Source organism: Urocitellus parryii, chromosome 1 (assembly GCF_045843805.1).
Source record: "Urocitellus parryii isolate mUroPar1 chromosome 1, mUroPar1.hap1, whole genome shotgun sequence".
In the NCBI taxonomy this organism is placed as follows: domain Eukaryota; kingdom Metazoa; phylum Chordata; class Mammalia; order Rodentia; family Sciuridae; genus Urocitellus; species Urocitellus parryii.
In genome coordinates this window covers 122,056,816-122,076,452 of record NC_135531.1, presented here as the reverse complement: position 1 = coordinate 122,076,452, position 19,637 = coordinate 122,056,816, and the positions used below count along the sequence as shown (strand labels likewise).

The 19,637-nt window shown below is 34.0% G+C and overlaps 1 protein-coding gene across 3 annotated transcripts in view; it reads right to left on the bottom strand.

The window, feature by feature from the left end:
* Positions 1–19,637, bottom strand: part of Pggt1b (protein geranylgeranyltransferase type I subunit beta) — a 61,844-nt gene that overhangs the window by 24,498 nt on the left and 17,709 nt on the right. For all 3 annotated transcript variants that reach the window (XM_077801276.1, XM_077801279.1, XM_077801280.1), the window contains 3 exons: positions 4,062–4,129; positions 1,764–1,915; positions 465–597 (listed from right to left, as the gene is read on the bottom strand). In XM_077801276.1, the coding sequence (XP_077657402.1) occupies positions 465–597; positions 1,764–1,915; positions 4,062–4,129 (353 nt within the window). The remainder of the gene's footprint in view (positions 1–464; positions 598–1,763; positions 1,916–4,061; positions 4,130–19,637) is intronic.

Below are 19,637 nucleotides of genomic sequence, written 5' to 3'. Positions count from 1 at the left end.
AGCACTTCTACTTCCTTCAGATTTGTTTCTTCTCTTTTTAATTTTAATTTAATTTAAATAAATCAACAATATATTAAAAAATTCACTATTTCATTCAGACTTCAATTTTATATTTGAGATGGAATAGAACAAAGAATAATTATGGCTGAGACTAAGCATTCCTTATTATCACCAATAAAAAAAGATTAAATTACACTGTGTGAAAGAACAGCATTTTTATTTTGGTATCAGCCTTAAAATAAACCTTGTGTTACACACACACACACATTAAATTTTAATGGTCAAGGAGTCGATCTGCTCTTTAAGACTATTTCTATATAGTGTTCTGATATAAGAAGTACCAAGAAATCAATCTTACTGCCCTTATTTCCAAATTCTTGATGGAAGAGATGAGGCATACATTATTACGGAAGTTCTCATACACTACCAACAATAATCTAGTCAGTGTCATCAACATAACTCACCATACTTCTTCTAATGTAGGTGATGGCCTTTTTCATATCCATGCCTGACCAGTTATTCAGCATATAGCAAATACAGGAAGCACAATACACAAATCGCATGTCATTTTCACTGCCTTCAGGTACAGCACAAAAACTGAAAATAAAACCGGTAAAATGATATTCTATTAATGTTGGACTATAATTTTTTTTTTTTTTGGCAAGGGAGTTAGAAACACCTACTCTTGTGTCTTACAGAAATATCTATCACTCATTCAGAAACCATGTTTTACATGTATTACATAACAGGATTATTAACCTGAATAAAATAAAATGATCTCTAAAATCAACATTCTACTCAAAGTTCTGGTTCCTGGGTAGTATTATACACTACCATATTACCTTTTTCCCAGATGCCACCATTCAGAATAAGCTTATTTACTCCAATAGGAGGCAAGCTGCAATACACTATTTTGAGAATTAATGGCAAAAAAAGTAGAAGGGAAAACCTGAGTCCTATTTCCAAGCCCATATTTTGCTTTGGGAAATTTCTTCTAAATGTATATACAGATAATTATTAACTGATTGATCATATTGTTTTAACTGTTACACAGCTAGTTTCTGACATGTAATAATATGTGTTATAAACAAAGCTAAGGTATCAGTAATTGAGTTCTATAGTGAAATATTAATCATACATTCTGGCTGAAGTATTGTAGTATTTCCAACAAATTTCACTTTATTCTATAGGTCTACATTAATTTTTTCCTTCATAAGGAGCACTGTTTTAAAAAATACTGACAGGAAAAGAAATATCAGTAGATGAGCATAAAGATGTAACAATACATCAGGATTTGTTTGCAAAGTCTTCCTTAAACTGCCATCACTTTGTCACTTTTGCAGACTTAAAAACTGTTTTGATTTAAAACTCTTAGAAAATTCTTTAGATACACTATATAACCTACCAAATAATAGTACACTATTTTTTCTAGCCTTTGAAAATATCATGTTCATCCATTTCTCCTATATCAATATTTTTAAGAAATATTCAGATAAATGTATACTTGCCTCCAAATATCAATTTTTCCCTTTAACAGGTAAATTAATTAAAAATAAAGAGATAAAAGAGTTATGCTATTATAAAATTACTTTTATTTTCATTCACAAAAAAAATTCCTGGATTACTTTTTTGATTAAGCACTTAACAATGTATTCAATAAATTTTAAGTAGTTCTAAGAATAGTACACGATCCTCTAAAGGTCTAGTTAGTATTATGTCTTTTTGAATTTCAAAACAAAAAAAAAACAAGACATGACTCATACCTTCCATCTTCCAGCTGAAGGGCTCTCAAGCCTGCTAAGCAAGCTTCTTTATTTACTCTGCTTAAGTCATCTCCAAGAATAACTAAACATGAAAGGCCAGTGTAGGTCATTGCTATGTGGCCACTATCATAAGGATGAGCTGTTCCAGGATTCTAAATTAAAAATATATTAATTAATAAATTGAAATTAAAATTTATTTAATTAATTAGTTTGACATGAGGTGTTAATAAACAGTAAAATTGAATGTTATATATACCAATTTGTATACACAACTGAGAAAAATAAACTTCCATTAATCTTCCCCCTCCAGTACTGGGGATTGAACCTAGGGACACTCTACCACTGACCTATATCCCCAACCCATTTTGTTTTTTATTTTGAGGCAGGGTCAAAACTAGATCCTAACTACATTGCCAAGGCTGACCTTAAATTTGTAATCCTTCTGTCCAGGACCTCTGAGTCACTAGAATTACAGGTGTGTGCCACTGTGCCCAGCAAACCTCCATTTTTATATAAGTCTCAGTATAAATATGATCACATACATTTCAGGCAACACAATATTTAAATTTATCTCAGACCCCTCAAAAGCTTTATGGAAGTAATTATGATTCTGAATAACCCAAATTATTTGAACTTCATATTTAATCAATTTTATTACTTATAATTTAAGTCTTTATGGGAAGGGGATTGAACCCGGGCCTCCCACATGCCAGGCAAGAGCCTACCACTGAGCTACAACAACAACCCTTTTTATTTCATCTTGAGACAAGATCTTGCTAAGTTGCACCAGCTGGCCTCAAACCAATGATCCATACCAGGCTTGCACATAGTCTTTTAAACAGAAAAGATTTATAAAAGAAATAAAAATTTTAAATAACACAAATGTAAATTAAATACTAAAGTGTAATCATATATTTTTTTAAAAATACACCTGAAAAACTAAATCATTCTGTTCCTATATAAAGTTTAATTGTTTGAACCTCTACTAAAACACTAGCACTTTGGATAGCAAAAAACAAAGAAATGCAAATAGAAACTCAAAGTACTACAATTGAAAAACTGGAAATAGTGTTAACTTGAAGTATGTAGATATTTAGAGTTCAAATGGGTATTGCTTGCAAAGAGCATTTTATGAAGCCTACGTTCTTACACAAGGACAATTATTAGACTAATAATTGGACAAAGATAAGAAATAAGACTTAAGAGACTCATTACCACAATATGGTGAAATTAATTTGACCTGATTGAACTGTTTCAATAAAAGTAACTATGAACAGTTAACAAATACAAAATGCGTGACTCATATTATAAGAAATCCTATAAAGACCTTGAGACTTGGCATTGTGATAGATAAAATCTGAATTAAAAAACAGTTATATTGCCACGTGCAGTATGCCTATAATCCTAGCAACTTGGGAGGCTGAGACAGGAGGATTTCAAATTCAAAGCCATCCTCAGGAACAGCAAAGCACTCGGTGAGACCGAGTTGCTAAATACAAAACAGGGCTGGGGATGTGGCTCAGTGGTTGAGTGCCCCTGAGTTCAATCCCTGGTATACCCCAACCCCCAAAAGTTAAGTCAAATAATTCTATATGCCACAATACACATACAGTTTTATAATTAATTTCAAATATTCAGCTGATCCTACTAATTGGTTATTTTAAAAAGAACACTTCACTTGAAAAATGTAAAGTTTCCCATTGATTTCTCAATTTAAGAAAGTTTTCCTTTGAGTCTGGGTGGAGGGTGGTGGTATAAATCATTTATAGAGAGCTTGCCTTTCAAGTTTCAGACTCTGGGCTTGATCCCCAGGACCCAAAAAAAGCAGGAGATGAGGAAAAAAGGTTTATGTTTTGGTAGAATGAAAGTATATTCTTAATTCACTTTCCCATAGTCTCCTTTTTGTTTGTTAGTACTGCTTCAAATACTAGAAAATTAACACCATGACTTAATTAGATGACTTTCTTGTATAACAACTTTCTATGGTTTCCACACAGAATAAGTCGGTATAGTGTTTAATAAACTTTAAATCCAAGCAGTCACAAATTACTCACAATAATAAGAGAGGCTTTTTTTTTTTTTTTTTAAAAAAGACATTTCTGTGTTTATGTAATTCTTACAGGAAGGGGAATACTGTTTTCCTTTAAGAGGTTTCAGTTTATAATATACATTATTAAATAGCATTTAGCCTGATTAAAACCTGGAAGCCTGGTTCTTTCTGAATAATTTCTTAGTCTTCTTTCTCACTAAAATCTTCCTACATCCCTTCTCCTATCTTCTGACCCAAAGAGAACTAACCTTTGATGGATTGAACGGAATACCCAGGTATGAAGAGCCTCGGAAACCACAGCGATTTAGATTTGATCCTAGAAAATAAAACATATTTTAAATACACTTTATTTTGGTAGAATCTAAAGCAGTTTAATTATACAATCTTTTAGTAAAAGACTGTTTTAATACCAATCTTTGTCACTGTCTCCATTTTCATGCTAGCTAACATTAAATGTTTACCATATGCCTTGTCCCTTCTAGGTGCTTTATGGGAATGCATTGAGGACATTCTATTAAATACCACTTAGAGACAAAATAGTGATTTCCTTGTATGTACCATTTATGTATAGCCTATCTCACTGCATACAAAATACTTTCATACTTCTGTATGACCATTTTTCATTTTCTCAACATATTCAATCCCACTATATATAGAAAAAGAAAACAGAAGACCAAAGGTTAAGACATATTCAAGATCAACACAACAGGTCTAGAATCCTAACTTCGTACTCGGTGTCTTTTACTTTTTCTATGTTGAATTGCCTTTTTTTTTGCAGGCAGGACTGGGAATTGAGTTCAGGGGCATTTTACCACTGAGCAATAGCCCCAGTCCTTTTTTTATTTTGAGACAGGACCTCACTAAGTTGCTCAGGGCCTCAGTAAGTTGCTGAGGCTAGCCTCAAATTGTGATCCACTTGTAATGAGCCACTACATCCAGCTCAGTGTCTTTTACTTTAACTGCTTATTTACATAAGAGTAAGCTAAAGGTACAAACTGCTTTAGAGCCACAGAGGAAAAATATGTACTATGTATTTTAGTATTAGGCCACTGTTCTAAGTTATGGCTTTGAAGCATATAAAATACTATAAGTTAACACTTAAGTCTCTACTCATTCAAGGTATAGTTATTTACAATTTTTTTCCTGACTAAACATTTTTATTTTTCAAGATATCAATGGAATATAAGTTGGGAATTTAACAAAACAATTGCATCCATAATAATTATGGTTTTGACAGCTATTAGAAAATAATTCTGACAAAATGTATCAGCAGATAATTAAGAACTAATAATAAAAAAACAAACTGATTTTAAAATAAGCTCTGATGCGAGAAACTGCTTTCATATCTCTTATAACTAGTACCTGACTAATTCAGAATAACTGTTTTTCATTCTACTGCTTCTTCAAATCAGGTACTGTACTTGATCCAGCTTTCTAGTCACTTATAAATTCTTTGGACAAATTAGGAACCACTAAATTTAAAACTCTACATCAACTATCTTCCCCATTAGTCTTTTTATTTATATAAGATATTTATAGTGATAATGACTTTAGTAAACATGGTTCTCTTATTTTGCTGATGACTTAAACTGGTAAGCCATAAGACTTGCCAGTGTGTAACTAAGTCTTAAAAAACAACTATACACTCTGACCAAGTCATGATTTATATCTGAGAACCTACTTCAAATATAAGATCATAAGCAAAGAAATGCTTGCTGTAGTGTAATAATGGTGATAATCTAAAAATGACATAAAAGTCCAACATATCAAGTCTATCATGCTGTTATCTACTAAAAGGAACATTATGTTCCTATTAAAAACAATTATTAATAAAACTATACAGCAACATGGAGAAATGTCTATGATCAAAGTAAGAGAAAAAGCAGGATACAAAACTGTCTGCATTATTATTTTTATAATGTAGCAAATGATAAATTTTTCAACAAAGCCTGGAAGGGAATAAACAACACAATTTAACTGCATAGGGTGATATGAACAAGGGTGTATTTTGTCCTCTGTATTATTCACTGTTTCCATAATCAGCGCAAACTCAGCAACTGTAGGCACTTACTATCTCACAGTTCTGGAAGGGTAGAAGTCCAACATAGGTTTCACCAGGTTAAAATCAAAGTGTTGGCAGGGCTAAATTACTTACTGGAGGCTCTGTAGGAACAATCTGCCTTCAAGCTCATTCAGGTTGTTAGCAGAAGAAAGTTCCTAGCAGATGTGGAAGGTCTCTGGCTATGGGCTAGGGACCCCCTGTAGTGCCTAGAGACCCTCTTCCCATTTCTTGCAAATGAGTCCTTACCAGAGTCAGCAATAAAACTCAAATCCTTTCCATGGTTAGACTTTCTCTTCTCCCTTTCACTACATTTTCTATGACTGACTCCTCAGGTGCTCATGGGATTATACTGAGCCTATCTGTATATATTCATCATCCATGAATAATCTGACATTTCAAGGTCAGCTAATTAGTATTACCTTAATTCCCATCTGCGAAGTTCCTTCACAGCAGTTCCTAGATTAGTGTTTGACTGAATAACCGGGGAAAAAGAATCCTGTGGGGTTGGTATCTTTAGAATGTAGTCTAACACAGCTCCCAGGTTGAGTCCCTTTATACTTCTGTTTTAATCACTCTCAAGTTGAATGAGGGGCAGTGTCAAAAAGTGTATTTTCCTATACGATATAAAATCAGTCCCCCTACCCCATGCCACTTAGGATTGCCTTTCTAAAGATTCTTCTTTCAAGCTACCAACCTGTTCAAACTTCTCCATAAAAATCTGATCCCATTTCTACTTTTGATGGAAGAAATCTCTAATTCCATCTTTTGGGTATGAGTTTATGCTCTCATTAGCAAGCTTATATTGATTTCCCTTCTGATTTTGACAATTCTGCAAGGTACTTTAGAAGCAGACATACAATAAGAGTTCAATAAAATATTTCTGAGTAAAATATCACTTCTTTAGATGTAAATAAATAATGGCATTTGCTTGCTCATTTCTGAATTAGAGCTTGCTTACACTAATAACATTTGTGAAAAGCAGAAATGGTAATGCTCAAAATGCCATCATAAGGGTAAGAGACTATGGTGTGGACCCTTGGAATCAAACTCAGAATCTTGTTTTTCCTAGCACTATGTTCTATAGGCATGTAGAACAACCTCTTTGAGTTAGTTTCTTCCATTTTGAGCTAGGAACATTGCAAATATAACTCTTGCAAGGTTCTTGGAAGGGTTAAAAGAACATGCTTAGATTGTACTTCAGCAGTGACCAAGGCTTAATAAACAGCAACCATTTAATATCAATTATATTTTATCAAAACTAAAACAGGAAGAAGTAACAGCTTGTGTGTGTGTGTGTGTGTGTGTGTGCGCGCGCGCGAGAGTGCCAGGGATTGAACTCAGGGACACTCGACCACTGAGTCACATCCCCAGCCCTATTTTGTAATTTATTTAGAGACAGGGTCTCACTGAGTTGCTTAGTGCCTCACTTTGCTGAGGCTGGCTTTGAACTCCCAATCCTCCGGTCTCAGCCTTCTGAGCCAGTGGGAATTAACATCTTTTATCACAATTTATCAAGGAAAATATCTTGAAAGTAAAAATGCCTTTTCTTTTCAAAAAACGAGAGTACACACTAACACTATGAAAAAAGTATTTATAATCTTAAGCACCAGTCATGGTATATGGGAAAAATGTATATTTCTTGCCTTCTTCTAAACTGTCTTTGGACTACAATGCTAGAAAAATGAAATTGTTTATTTCAGTATAAATAACAGCAACAAAAAGAGATCTTAACACTTAGGGAATTTGACTAAATACCTAAGAACCCATGAAAAATATTGATTACTCCTAATTAATTCTAATTAAATATTTTTGTAATGGTGCTCATTAAGAGGTCACATTAATTATAATATATATATATGTTGTTGATAGACCTTTATTTTATTTATTTATATGTGGTGCTGAGAATTGAACCTAGTGCCTCACACATGCCAGGCAAGTGCACTACCACTGAGCCCCAGTCCCAGCCCAAGAGGTAACATTTTTGCTACTTCAATATCATTAGGCACTCCTGATTCCTGTCAATCTCTGTTGGCTACTGGGCTAGCAATAATTCTAGTAATCTTACCTTTTCATGATATTGAGTAAGGTATAAAAGCAATTCATTCTAATTTTTAAATGAATGCATACTTCAGATTAAGTTTAAACTTCTTTGGAGGTTATTAATAGCACCATCTAGTGTTCCTACTCAACAGCAGCAAAACAAAGATCTTTTCTGTTGGATTTATTTCCCCACCAGAATCAATGATAGACTTTGAAAAAAAAAATAGATTTTTGGGTTCTATTTACGAATGTGGGGCCTGGAGAATCATATTTTAAGAAACAATCAATAACCACTGATTTAATGAATGCATTCTCTACTTTCCAGTCTTTATTAACTAGTTCATGCAACATGGAAGTTGTTCTCGTGGCATCCATCATTAAGTGACTTGCCAGACACTTGTAATATACAGTGGCATATACCTGTAATCCCAGTGGCTCCAGAAGCTGAGGCAGGAGGATCATAAATTCAAAGCCAGCCTCAGCAACTTACTGAGGTCCTAAGCAACTTAGGGAGACCTCATCTCGAAAATAAATAAATAAATAAAAAGGGTTGAGGATGTGGCTCGGTGATTAAGTGTCCCGGGTTCAATCCCTGGTGCAATAAATAAAATAAAATAAAATAATCCAAGTGATTTAAGAAAAGAGAAAATTGAGTAAATGGAAGAAGCAACAAAATTGAGAATTAATGCATGGATGCACATGAGTATGTGTGCTTCTGTGTAAATAAGTAGAGGGGTGTATTATTGAAGAATAAGATTTTAGCTATCAAGTCTGCACATGAAGGACAATTATTAAGCCGACTCCTGCTTGATGTCATATCTCACTTTAAAACTTAAGAGTTTTAAATGATAACCTCCACTGTATATCATGCATTATAAGGTAGTACATGTAGATATTCTTAAAAAAAAGAAAATGGTTATACACTTATAGAATAAGAATTTAATGAGAGTTAAACAAGATTTATTTCAATCAAAGGAGTTACTTTTCTTAAGAAGTAGTGTATTTACCCTCTCACAACTGTTCTATGAAAGATAAAATAATCACTTATATGGACTTCGGAAACAAGCAGGAGTGTCCATACTCATATCAAATAAAATAGATTTCAAGCCAAAGTTAATCAAAAGGGATAAAGAGGGACACTACATACTGCTCAAGACATAACAATCATAAATATATATGCCCCAAACAATGGTGCAGCTATGTTCATCAAACAAACTCTTCTCAAGTTCAAGAGTCTAATAGACCACCATACAATAATCATGGGAGACTTCAACACACCTCTCTCACCATTGGACAGATCTTCCAAACAAAAGTTGAATAAGGAAACTATAGAACTCAATAACACAATTAATAACCTAGACTTAATTGACATACATAGAATATACCCCCCAACATCAAGCAGTTACACTTTTTTCTCAGCAGCACATGGATCCTTCTCAAAAATAGACCACATATTATGTCATAGGGCAACTCTTAGACAATATAAAGGAGTAGAGATAATACCATGCATCTTATCTGATCATAATGCAATGAAACTGAAAATCAATGATAAAAGAAGGAAGGAAAAATCATGCATCACTTGGAGAATGAACAATAGGTTACTGAATGATCAATGGGTTATAGAAGACATCAAGGAGGAAATTAAAAAATTCTTAGAGATAAATGAAAACACAGACACAACATATCGGAATCTATGGGACACATTGAAAGCAGTTCTAAGAGGAAAATTCATTGCTTGGAGTTCATTCCTTAAAAAAAGAAAAAACCAACAAATAAATGATCTCATACTTCATCTCAAAATCCTAGAAAAAGAAGAGCAAAACAACAGCAAAAGAAGTAGAAGGCAAGAAATAATTAAAATCAGAGCTGAAATTAATGAAATTGAAACAAAAGAAACAATTGAAAAAATTGATAAAACTAAAAGTTGGTTCTTTGAAAAAATAAATAAAATTGACAGACCCTTAGCCATGCTAACGAAGAGAAGAAGAGAGAGCACTCAAATTACTAGCATACGGGATGAAAAAGGCAATATCACAACAGACACTTCAGAAATACAGAAGATAATCAGAAATTATTTTGAATCCCTATACTTCAATAAAATAGAAGATAGTGAAGGCATCGATAAATTTCTTAACTCATATGATCTGCCCAGATTGAGTCAGGAGGATATAGACAACCTAAACAGACCAATATCAATTGAGGAAATAGAAGAAACCATCAAAAGACTACCAACTAAGAAAAGCCCAGGACCGGATGGGTATACAGCAGAGTTTTACAAAACCTTTAAAGAGGAACTAATACCAATACTTTTCAAGCTATTCCAGGAAATAGAAAAAGAGGGAGAACTTCCAAATTCATTCTACGAAGCCAACATCACCCTGATTCCGAAACCAGACAAAGACACTTCAAAGAAAGAAAACTACAGACCAATATCTCTAATGAACCTTGACGCAAAAATCCTCAATAAAATTCTGGCGAATCGGATTCAAATACATATCAAAAAAATTATACACCATGATCAAGTAGGATTCATCCCTGGGATGCAAGGTTGGTTCAATATACGGAAATCAATAAATGTTATTCACCACATCAATAGACTTAAAGATAAGAACCATATGATCATCTTGATAGATGCAGAAAAAGCATTCGACAAAGTACAGCATCCCTTTATGTTCAAAACTCTAGAAAAACTAGGGATAACAGGAACATACCTCAGCAAGACTGTTAAGAAACCATGAGCAGAACATCCAAGAAATATGGGATAACATAAAGAGACCAAACTTAAGAGTCATTGGGATACAGAAATGTATAGACGTCCAAACCAAAGGAATGAGCAATCTATTCAATGAAATAATACAAGAAAACTTCCCAGACTTGAAGAACAAGACAGAATCCCAAATCCTAGAAGCCTACAGGACGCCGAATGTGCAAAATCATAAGAGATCCACACCTAGACACATTATAATGAACATGCCCAACATACAGAATAAGGAGAGAATTTTAAAAGCTACAAGAGAAAGGAAGCAGATTACATTTAGGGGTAAACCAATCAGGATAACAGCTAATCTCTCAACACAGACTTTGAAAGCTAGAAGATCCTGGAATAACATATTTCAAACACTGAAAGAAAATGGGTTCCAACCAAGAATTGTGTATCCAGCAAAATTAAGCTTCAGGATGGAAGATGAAATTAAAACCTTCCATGATAAACAAAAGTTAAAAGAATTTGCAGCTAGAAAAACATCTCTCCAAAAAATCCTCAGCAAAACACTACAGGAAGAGGAAATGGAAAATAACAATGAAAACCAACAGTAGGAGGTAGGACAGTAAAGGGGGGAAAATAATCAAAGAGAAAAACAAACCATGCTCAGTATCATAAATAAACAACTATGGCTGGAAGAACATCCCATATCTCACTAATAACCCTAAATGTTAACGGCTTAAACTCACCAATTAAGAGACACAGACTAGTAGAATGGATCACAAAACATGACCCAACAATATGCTGCCTACAGGAGACGCATTTGATAGGAAAAGATGTACATAGACTGAAGGTAAAAGGTTGGGAAAAATCATATCACTCATATGGACTTCGGAAACAAGCAGGAGTGTCCATACTCATATCAAATAAAATAGATTTCAAGCCAAAGTTAATCAAAAAGGATAAAGAGGGATACTACATACTGCTCAAGGGAACCATACACCAACAAGATATAACAATCATAAATATATATTCCCCAAACAATGGTGCAGCTATGTTCATCAAACAAACTCTTCTCAAGTTCAAGAGACTAATAGACCACCATACAATAATCATGGGAGACTTCAACACACCTCTCTCACCACTGGACAGATCTTCCAAACAAAAGTTGAATAAGGAAACTATAGAACTCAATAACACAATTAATAACCTAGACTTAATTGAAATATATAGAATATACCACCCAACATCAAGCAGTTACACTTTTTTCTCAGCAGCACATGGATCCTTCTCAAAAATAGATCATATATTATGTCACAGGGCAACTCTTAGACAATATAAAGGAGTAGAGACAATACCATGCATCTTATCTGATCATAATGCAATGAAACTGAAAATCAATGATAAAAGAAGGAAGGAAAAATCATGCATCACTTGGAGAATGAACAATAGGTTACTGAATGATCAATGGGTTATAGAAGACATCAAGAAGGAAATTAAAAAATTCTTAGAGTTAAATGAAAACACAGACACAACATCAGAATCTATGGGACACATTGAAAGCAGTTCTAAGAGGAAAATTCATTGCTTGGAGTTCATTCCTTAAAAAAGAAAAAAAAACCAACAAATAAATGATCTCATACTTCATCTCAAAATCCTAGAAAAAGAAGAACAAAACAACAGCAAAAGAAGTAGAAGGCAAGAAATAATTAAAATCAGAGCTGAAATTAATGAAATTGAAACAAAAGAAACAATTGAAAAAATTGATAAAACTAAAAGTTGGTTCTTTGAAAAAATAAATAAGATCGACAGACCCTTAGCCATGCTAACGAAGAGAAGAAGAGAGAGAACTCAAATTACTAGCATACGGGATGAAAAAGGCAATATCACAACAGACACTTCAGAAATACAGAAGATAATCAGAAATTATTTTGAATCCTTATACTCCAATAAAATAGAAGATAGTGAAGGCATCGATAAATTTCTTAAGTCATATGATCTGCCCAGATTGAGTCAGGAGGATATAGACAACCTAAACAGACCAATATCAATTGAGGAAATAGAAGAAACCATCAAAAGATTACCAACTAAGAAAAGCCCAGGACTGGATGGGTATACAGCAGAGTTTTACAAAACCTTTAAAGAGGAACTAATACCAATACTTTTCAAGCTATTTCAGGAAATAGAAAAAGAGGGAGAACTTCCAAATTCACTCTACGAGGCCAACATCACCCTGATTCCGAAACCAGACAAAGACACTTCAAAGAAAGAAAACTACAGACCTATATCTCTAATGAACCTAGATGCAAAAATCCTCAATAAAATTCTGGTGAATCGGATACAAAAACATATCAAAAAAATTGTGCACCATGATCAAGTAGGATTCATCCCTGGGATGCAAGGCTGGTTCAATATACGGAAATCAATAAATGTTATTCACCACATCAATAGACTTAAAGATAAGAACCATATGATCATCTTGATAGATGCAGAAAGAAGCATTCGACAAAGTACAGCATCCCTTTATGTTCAAAACTCTAGAAAAACTAGGGATAACAGGAACATACCTCAACATTGTAAAAGCAATCTATGCTAAGCCTCAGGCTAGCATCATTCTGAATGGAGAAAAATTGAAGGCATTCCCTCTAAAATCTGGAACAAGACAGGGATGCCCTCTCTCACCACTTCTGTTCAACATAGTTCTCCAAACACTGGCCAGAGCAATTAGACAGACGAAAGAAATTAAAGGCATAAAAATAGGAAAAGAAGAACTTAAATTATCACTATTTGCAGGTGACATGATTCTATACCTTGCAGACCCAAAAGGGTCTACAAAGAAACTATTAGAGCTAATAAATGAATTCAGCAAAGTGGCAGGATATAAAATCAACATGCATAAATCAAAGGCATTTCTGTATATCAGTGACAAATCCTCTGAAATGGAAATGAGGACAACCACTCCATTCACAATATCCTCAAAAATAATAAAATACTTGGGAATCAACCTAACAAAAGAGGTGAAAGACTTATACAATGAAAACTACAGAACCCTAAAGAGAGAAATTGAAGAAGATCTTAGAAGATGGAAAAATATACCCTGTTCATGGATAGGCAGAACTAACATCATCAAAATGGCGATATTACCAAAAGTTCTCTATAGGTTTAATGCAATGCCAATCAAAATCCCAACAGCATTTCTTGTAAAAATAGAGAAAGCAATCATGAAATTCATATGGAAAAATAAAAGACCCAGAATAGCAAACACAATGCTAAGCAGGAAGTGTGAATCAGGTGGTATAGCGATACCAGACTTCAAACTATACTACAGAGCAATAGTAACAAAAACAGCATGGTACTGGTACCAAAACAGGCGGGTGGACCAATGGTACAGAATAGAGGACACAGAAACCAACCCACAAAACTACAACTTTCTTATATTTGATAAAGGGGCTAAAAGCATGCAATGGAGGAAGGATAGCATCTTCAACAAATGGTGCTGGGAAAACTGGAAATCCATATGCAACAAAATGAAACTGAATCCCTTTCTCTCGCCATGCACAAAAGTTAACTCAAAATGGATCAAGGAGCTTGATATCAAATCAGAGACACGGCATCTGATACAAGAAAAAGTTGGCTATGACCTACATACTGTGGGGTCGGGCTCCAAATTCCCCAATAGGACACCCATAGCACAAGAGTTAATATCTAGAATCAACAAATGGGACTTACTCAAACTAAAAAGATTTTTCTCAGCAAAAGAAACAATAAGAGAGGTAAATAGGGAGCCTACATCCTGGGAACAAATTTTTACTCCTCACACTTCATATAGAGCCCTAATATCCAGAGTATACAAAGAACTCAAAAAATTAGACAATAAGATAACAAATAACCCAATCAACAAATGGGCCAAGGACCTGAACAGACACTTCTCAGAGGAGGACATACAATCAATCAATAAGTACATGAAAAAATGCTCACCATCTCTAGCAGTCAGAGAAATGCAAATCAAAACCACCCTAAGATACCATCTCACTCCAGTAAGATTGGCAGCCATTGTGAAGTCAAACAACAATAAGTGCTGGAGAGGATGTGGGGAAAAGGGTACACTTGTACATTGTTGGTGGGACTGCAAATTGGTGCGGCCAATTTGGAAAGCAGTATGGAGATTTCTTGGAAAGCTGGGAATGGAACCACCTATTGACCCAGCTATTCCCCTTCTCGGTCTATTCCCTAAAGACCTAAAAAGAGCATGCTACAGGGACACTGCTACATGGATGTTCATAGCAGCACAATTCACAATAGCAAGACTGTGGAACCAACCTAGATGCCCTTCAATAGACAAATGGATAAAAAAAATGTGGCATTTATACACAATGGAGTATTACTCTGCATTAAAAAATGACAAAATCATAGAATTTGCAGGGAAATGGATGGCATTAGAACAGATTATGCTAAGTGAAGCTAGCCAATCCCTAAAAAACAAATGCCAAATGTTTTCTTTGATATAAGGAGAGTAACTAAGAACAGAGTTGGGAGGAAGAGCATGAGAAGAAGATTAACATTAAATAGGGGTGAGAGGTGGCAGGGAAAAGTAAAGAGAAGGGAAATTGCATGGAAATGGAAGGAGACCCTCATGGTTATACAAAATTACATACAAGAGGAAGTGAGGGGAAAGGGGGAAAAAAAACAAGGGGGGAAATGAATTACAGTAGATGGGGTAGAGAGAGAAGATGGGAGGGGAGGGGATGGGGGATAGTAGAGGATAGGAAAGGCAGCAGAATACAACAGACACTAGTATAGCAATATGTAAAACAGTGGATGTGTAACTGATGTGATGCTGCAATGTGTATACGGGGTAAAAATGGGAGTTCATAAACCACTTGAATCAAAGTGTGAAATATGATATGTCAAGAACTATGTAATGTTTTGAACAACCAACAATAAAAATTAAAGGAAAAAAAAAGAAAGAAAATAAAAACACATTCAAATTATACTTAGGTATTTCAATAAAGGGGAACTCTTGGTCTAAAATGTCACCACACTATTAAAAATGGTGGCTGTGCTGTTTAAATGTAATTCAAAACCTGATTTGATCATGTTCTTAACTTTCTGATTTCTAATTTAAAAGTTAGCATTAAGCAAAAAGAATTCAAGTGGGGATTGTGGCAATGTAATTTAAAAATGGACATTAGTGTTTTATGAATATATAAATAATTCTTCACATCCCCAGAAACATAAGATTTCGTTAAAAAAAATTTTTTTTAGTTGTAGATGAACACACAGTATCTTTATTTATTTTTATGTGGTGCTGAGGTTCGAACCCAGTGCCTCACACACATGCGAGGCAAGTGCTTTACCACTGAGCTACAGCCCCAAGATTTCTTAGTAAGAGGACACATCTTACTCAACTCCTTGTTTAAGAATGGCAAGACAGACTCAGATAAAGTAATTAATTTTAAAAAATGATATTTTTCCATATCTTATTTTCTAGATATTCAAAGACTAAATTTAGGATCAGATCAATTAAAGAGAAGGTAGGTGACAAAACTTAAAAGTATTTCCTTCAACAAAATAGCACATTGAGAATTTAGAATTGCATGCGGGCTGTGAAGGATCTGTGGGATGTCCCATCAGACATAACTAGAAAAATTGAACATTTACCTTTTAATATTCAACCTTCTTATCCATTATTTCCAATCACTTAATACTAATATATTATGGGATTTCCTAATGAAAGATATCAGATTTATTTTCTTTTAAAGCCATAAGACACCGAGTTCTCATGATAAAATCCGCATCTCATAGAAAAATAAACAGCATCTACTGCATTTAATAAAAATACCAAAGGACTAGAAAATAGAAATTTCATTCCAGTCTTGCTTCTGACATTAATTAGCTGTGTTACTGTGGATAATATCTTTATTTTCCTCTGGAAAATATCTTTATTTGTGAAGATATACTAATGGGAACACACAATTTCTAGCCTGATCCCTTGTGTTTCCTAAAACTTTCTCCTGTGGTTGATAAGAAGGCCCGATGCTCTAATGGTCTAACCTCACACTTATTACCAGGTTGCTAGGAGGATCTTTATAATCCTGGAGTTAAGTGAAAACCAGGGTTCATTTTTATTAAATATTGACAATGTCTGAAGGTGTCATACATAATAGTCTCAACTAGGGACCTACGTGCTTAAACAGTAACTAAAACAGCACTGAGACTTCAAGTCAAGAGCCTGAGATATTAATTCAAGTCTATCTCAACATCTGTTTAAGAAAGGTCTTAGGCAGTTATCTGTCTACTTAGCTTCTTAATTTCCTCTTTTGGGTGAGTGAAAGAACAAATCTGATTATTTCAGCGCTATGAAAATGATAAAAATATTTAAAAATGTACATCATTTCTGCCATTAGCAAAATAATCAGTATTTGTCTATAACCACATAATTTTTTAGTTTCTACCTGTTTAATTTTCATTGTTTTGAAGAGAGGTCAGGCTAAGGCTTTTTCTAACTTAAAATTTTAAATACAAAAAGACACTGTACACAAACAATGCAAATATATAGAAAAAATTAAAGTATCTTCTCTTGCTATATCCTGGCTCTGCGCCCATCTTCCTACCATCAACAAAATTTTTCTACGTAGACTTTTTTGTTTTCCTACAAATTTATACTCATAGATTTTTAAAAAACACATCTTTCTCTTTTTTAAAAAAAAAAAAAAAAAAAAACAGGGTGTCTATATTGCCCAGGACAGCCTTAAACACCTAGGCTCACATGATCCTTCATGTATTGACCACCACCCCCTGCTCTTGTGCATATTTTAAATTAGGATTTGACTATATATGATGGACAGAATTTTATCAGTACATATACAGATCTATCTCAATTATTTTACTATTATGCAGTATTCTTCACTGAGTTATGGTTTAATGGTCCCCCCCCCCACCTTTTTTTGTACCAGGGATTGAACCCCAGGGCACTTAATCACTGAGCCACATACCTAGCCCTTTTTATTTTTTGAGATAGGGTCTTGGTCCCTGTAAATTGCTAAGGCTGGCTTTAACTTGCAATCCTCTTTCAGCCTCCTGAGCTGCTGGGATTATAGGAATGCACCACCATGTCTGGCTAACTGTTCTGCTTTGATGAACATTTATTTTGCTTCTAATTTGTTACTGTAACAAAATATCAAATAAACACTCTTCTTAGTTTCCCCAAAGTTAGTAACAAATTCTCACAAATTTGGTGATTTAAGCAACAAAGATTTATTCTCTCACAGTTGTGGAGCCCAGAAATCCAAGATCAAGTGTTGCTTCCTTCTGGAGGCTTTGAAGGAGAAATCGTTTCATGTCTTCTGACTAGTGGCTGGGGGCATTCTTTAGGCTGTTGATGCATCACTCTAAACCACCTGTCTTAAATAGCCTCCCCCTCTGGTTTCATCTCCCTTTTTTTTCTCTTGTAAAGACACTAGTCTCATTTCCAGATCTTTACCATAATTATATCTGCAAAGATTTTTATTCCAAATAAGGTTACATTGTGAAGTTCTGGGTGAACAGAACTTATCAGGCCAATGTTCAATCCACTATACATGAGAATATGTCAGATGGGATAAAAAAGAATTAAACTGCTAAATTGCATTTCAAAATTCTGTAATAATTTTTATTTCCACCAACTGAACATTAAAGTGCCTCCACCCAACATCTTTGACAACTCTTAAAAACTTTTGCTAAACTGATGTAGGTAAAAAATAATGTAATACCATTATTTCATCTGCATACCCCCAATTGCTAGCAATATTAATCATCTTTTCATGTATTTACTGATTATCTGTACTTCTTCTGTTAACAAGCTGTTAAGTTCTGTCATTTTCTAAAGGATGGTGTGCCTTTTTCTCTTTGCTCTTTAAGAATTCCTCCTGGTGTGGCTATTAATTTTGTTATAGCCACAATCTCCTCCATGTCTGTCACTTATATAAATTATTAACTTTCACTACAGAAAATTTCTACATATTTATTTAGTCAAATCGACCAAAATTTCCTTTGGGATCTCCAGGTTTTGTGTAACATTTATGTTTTTAAATTCCCTATTTTTTTTTTTTTTGGTGACATCACAAAGTAGGACAAATAAAGGACTATAAATTGCAGAGTTTACTCAGTTTGCAAATGTTTTATGAATGAGAAAATATTTGAGGAACCAGATAATGCTCTGGGCATTTATAATTCAGATAGAAATAACAAATATTTTAGGTAGCAATGCTTAAAGGAAAAAAATTAGCAAAGAGCTTCAAACTGATGGAACAGATGAAAATGACAATACAACAGGAAACAGAATTTCTCTAATAGGTCTTCTAAGTCACAGTAAATTGCAACTCAAACTTCAAAAGATTTTAAGCATTCAAAAGAAAATCACGCACTTTCTCTCAAAACACATTTGTGACACTCATTTCAAGAACTGCTTATAGTTGTTCATTCCCTTACTGCATTATGTGAAGAGGCCAGTTTATCATTACACCAATGATAGTTGTTTATATGGTTCCTAGCTCAGGGATTTTATGAAAAATACTGCTATAAACATTCTAGCACATATCCTTTTGGTAAACACATTTTCATTTCTTTGAGAATATACTAGGAGTGGAATTTTGGGTCACAGGATGTATAATGTTCATAACTACTGCCAAATAGTTTCTTTTTTCTTTTTTGGTAGTACTAGTGATTGAACCCAAGTCTTTGTACATGGTAGGCAAGAGCTCTACAACTGAGCTACATTCTAGCCCTAGTTTTCCAAAGTAATTATAAAACTCCTACAACAATCTAAGAGTTCCAGTTTGTGGTATTCTTGTTAACACTTTTCATCTTTCCCTTTTTAAGCTATTCTAATAGAAATGGAAAAAACAAAATTACTACAGATGTCAAACCTAAATAATAATAAATCTCTCAGAACAAAGATTAAATAAATGAAAAAAAAACATGCAGTCTTTAAAAAGTGGGTATTAAAGTGTTATATTAACAACAACAAAAACCACTTCATTT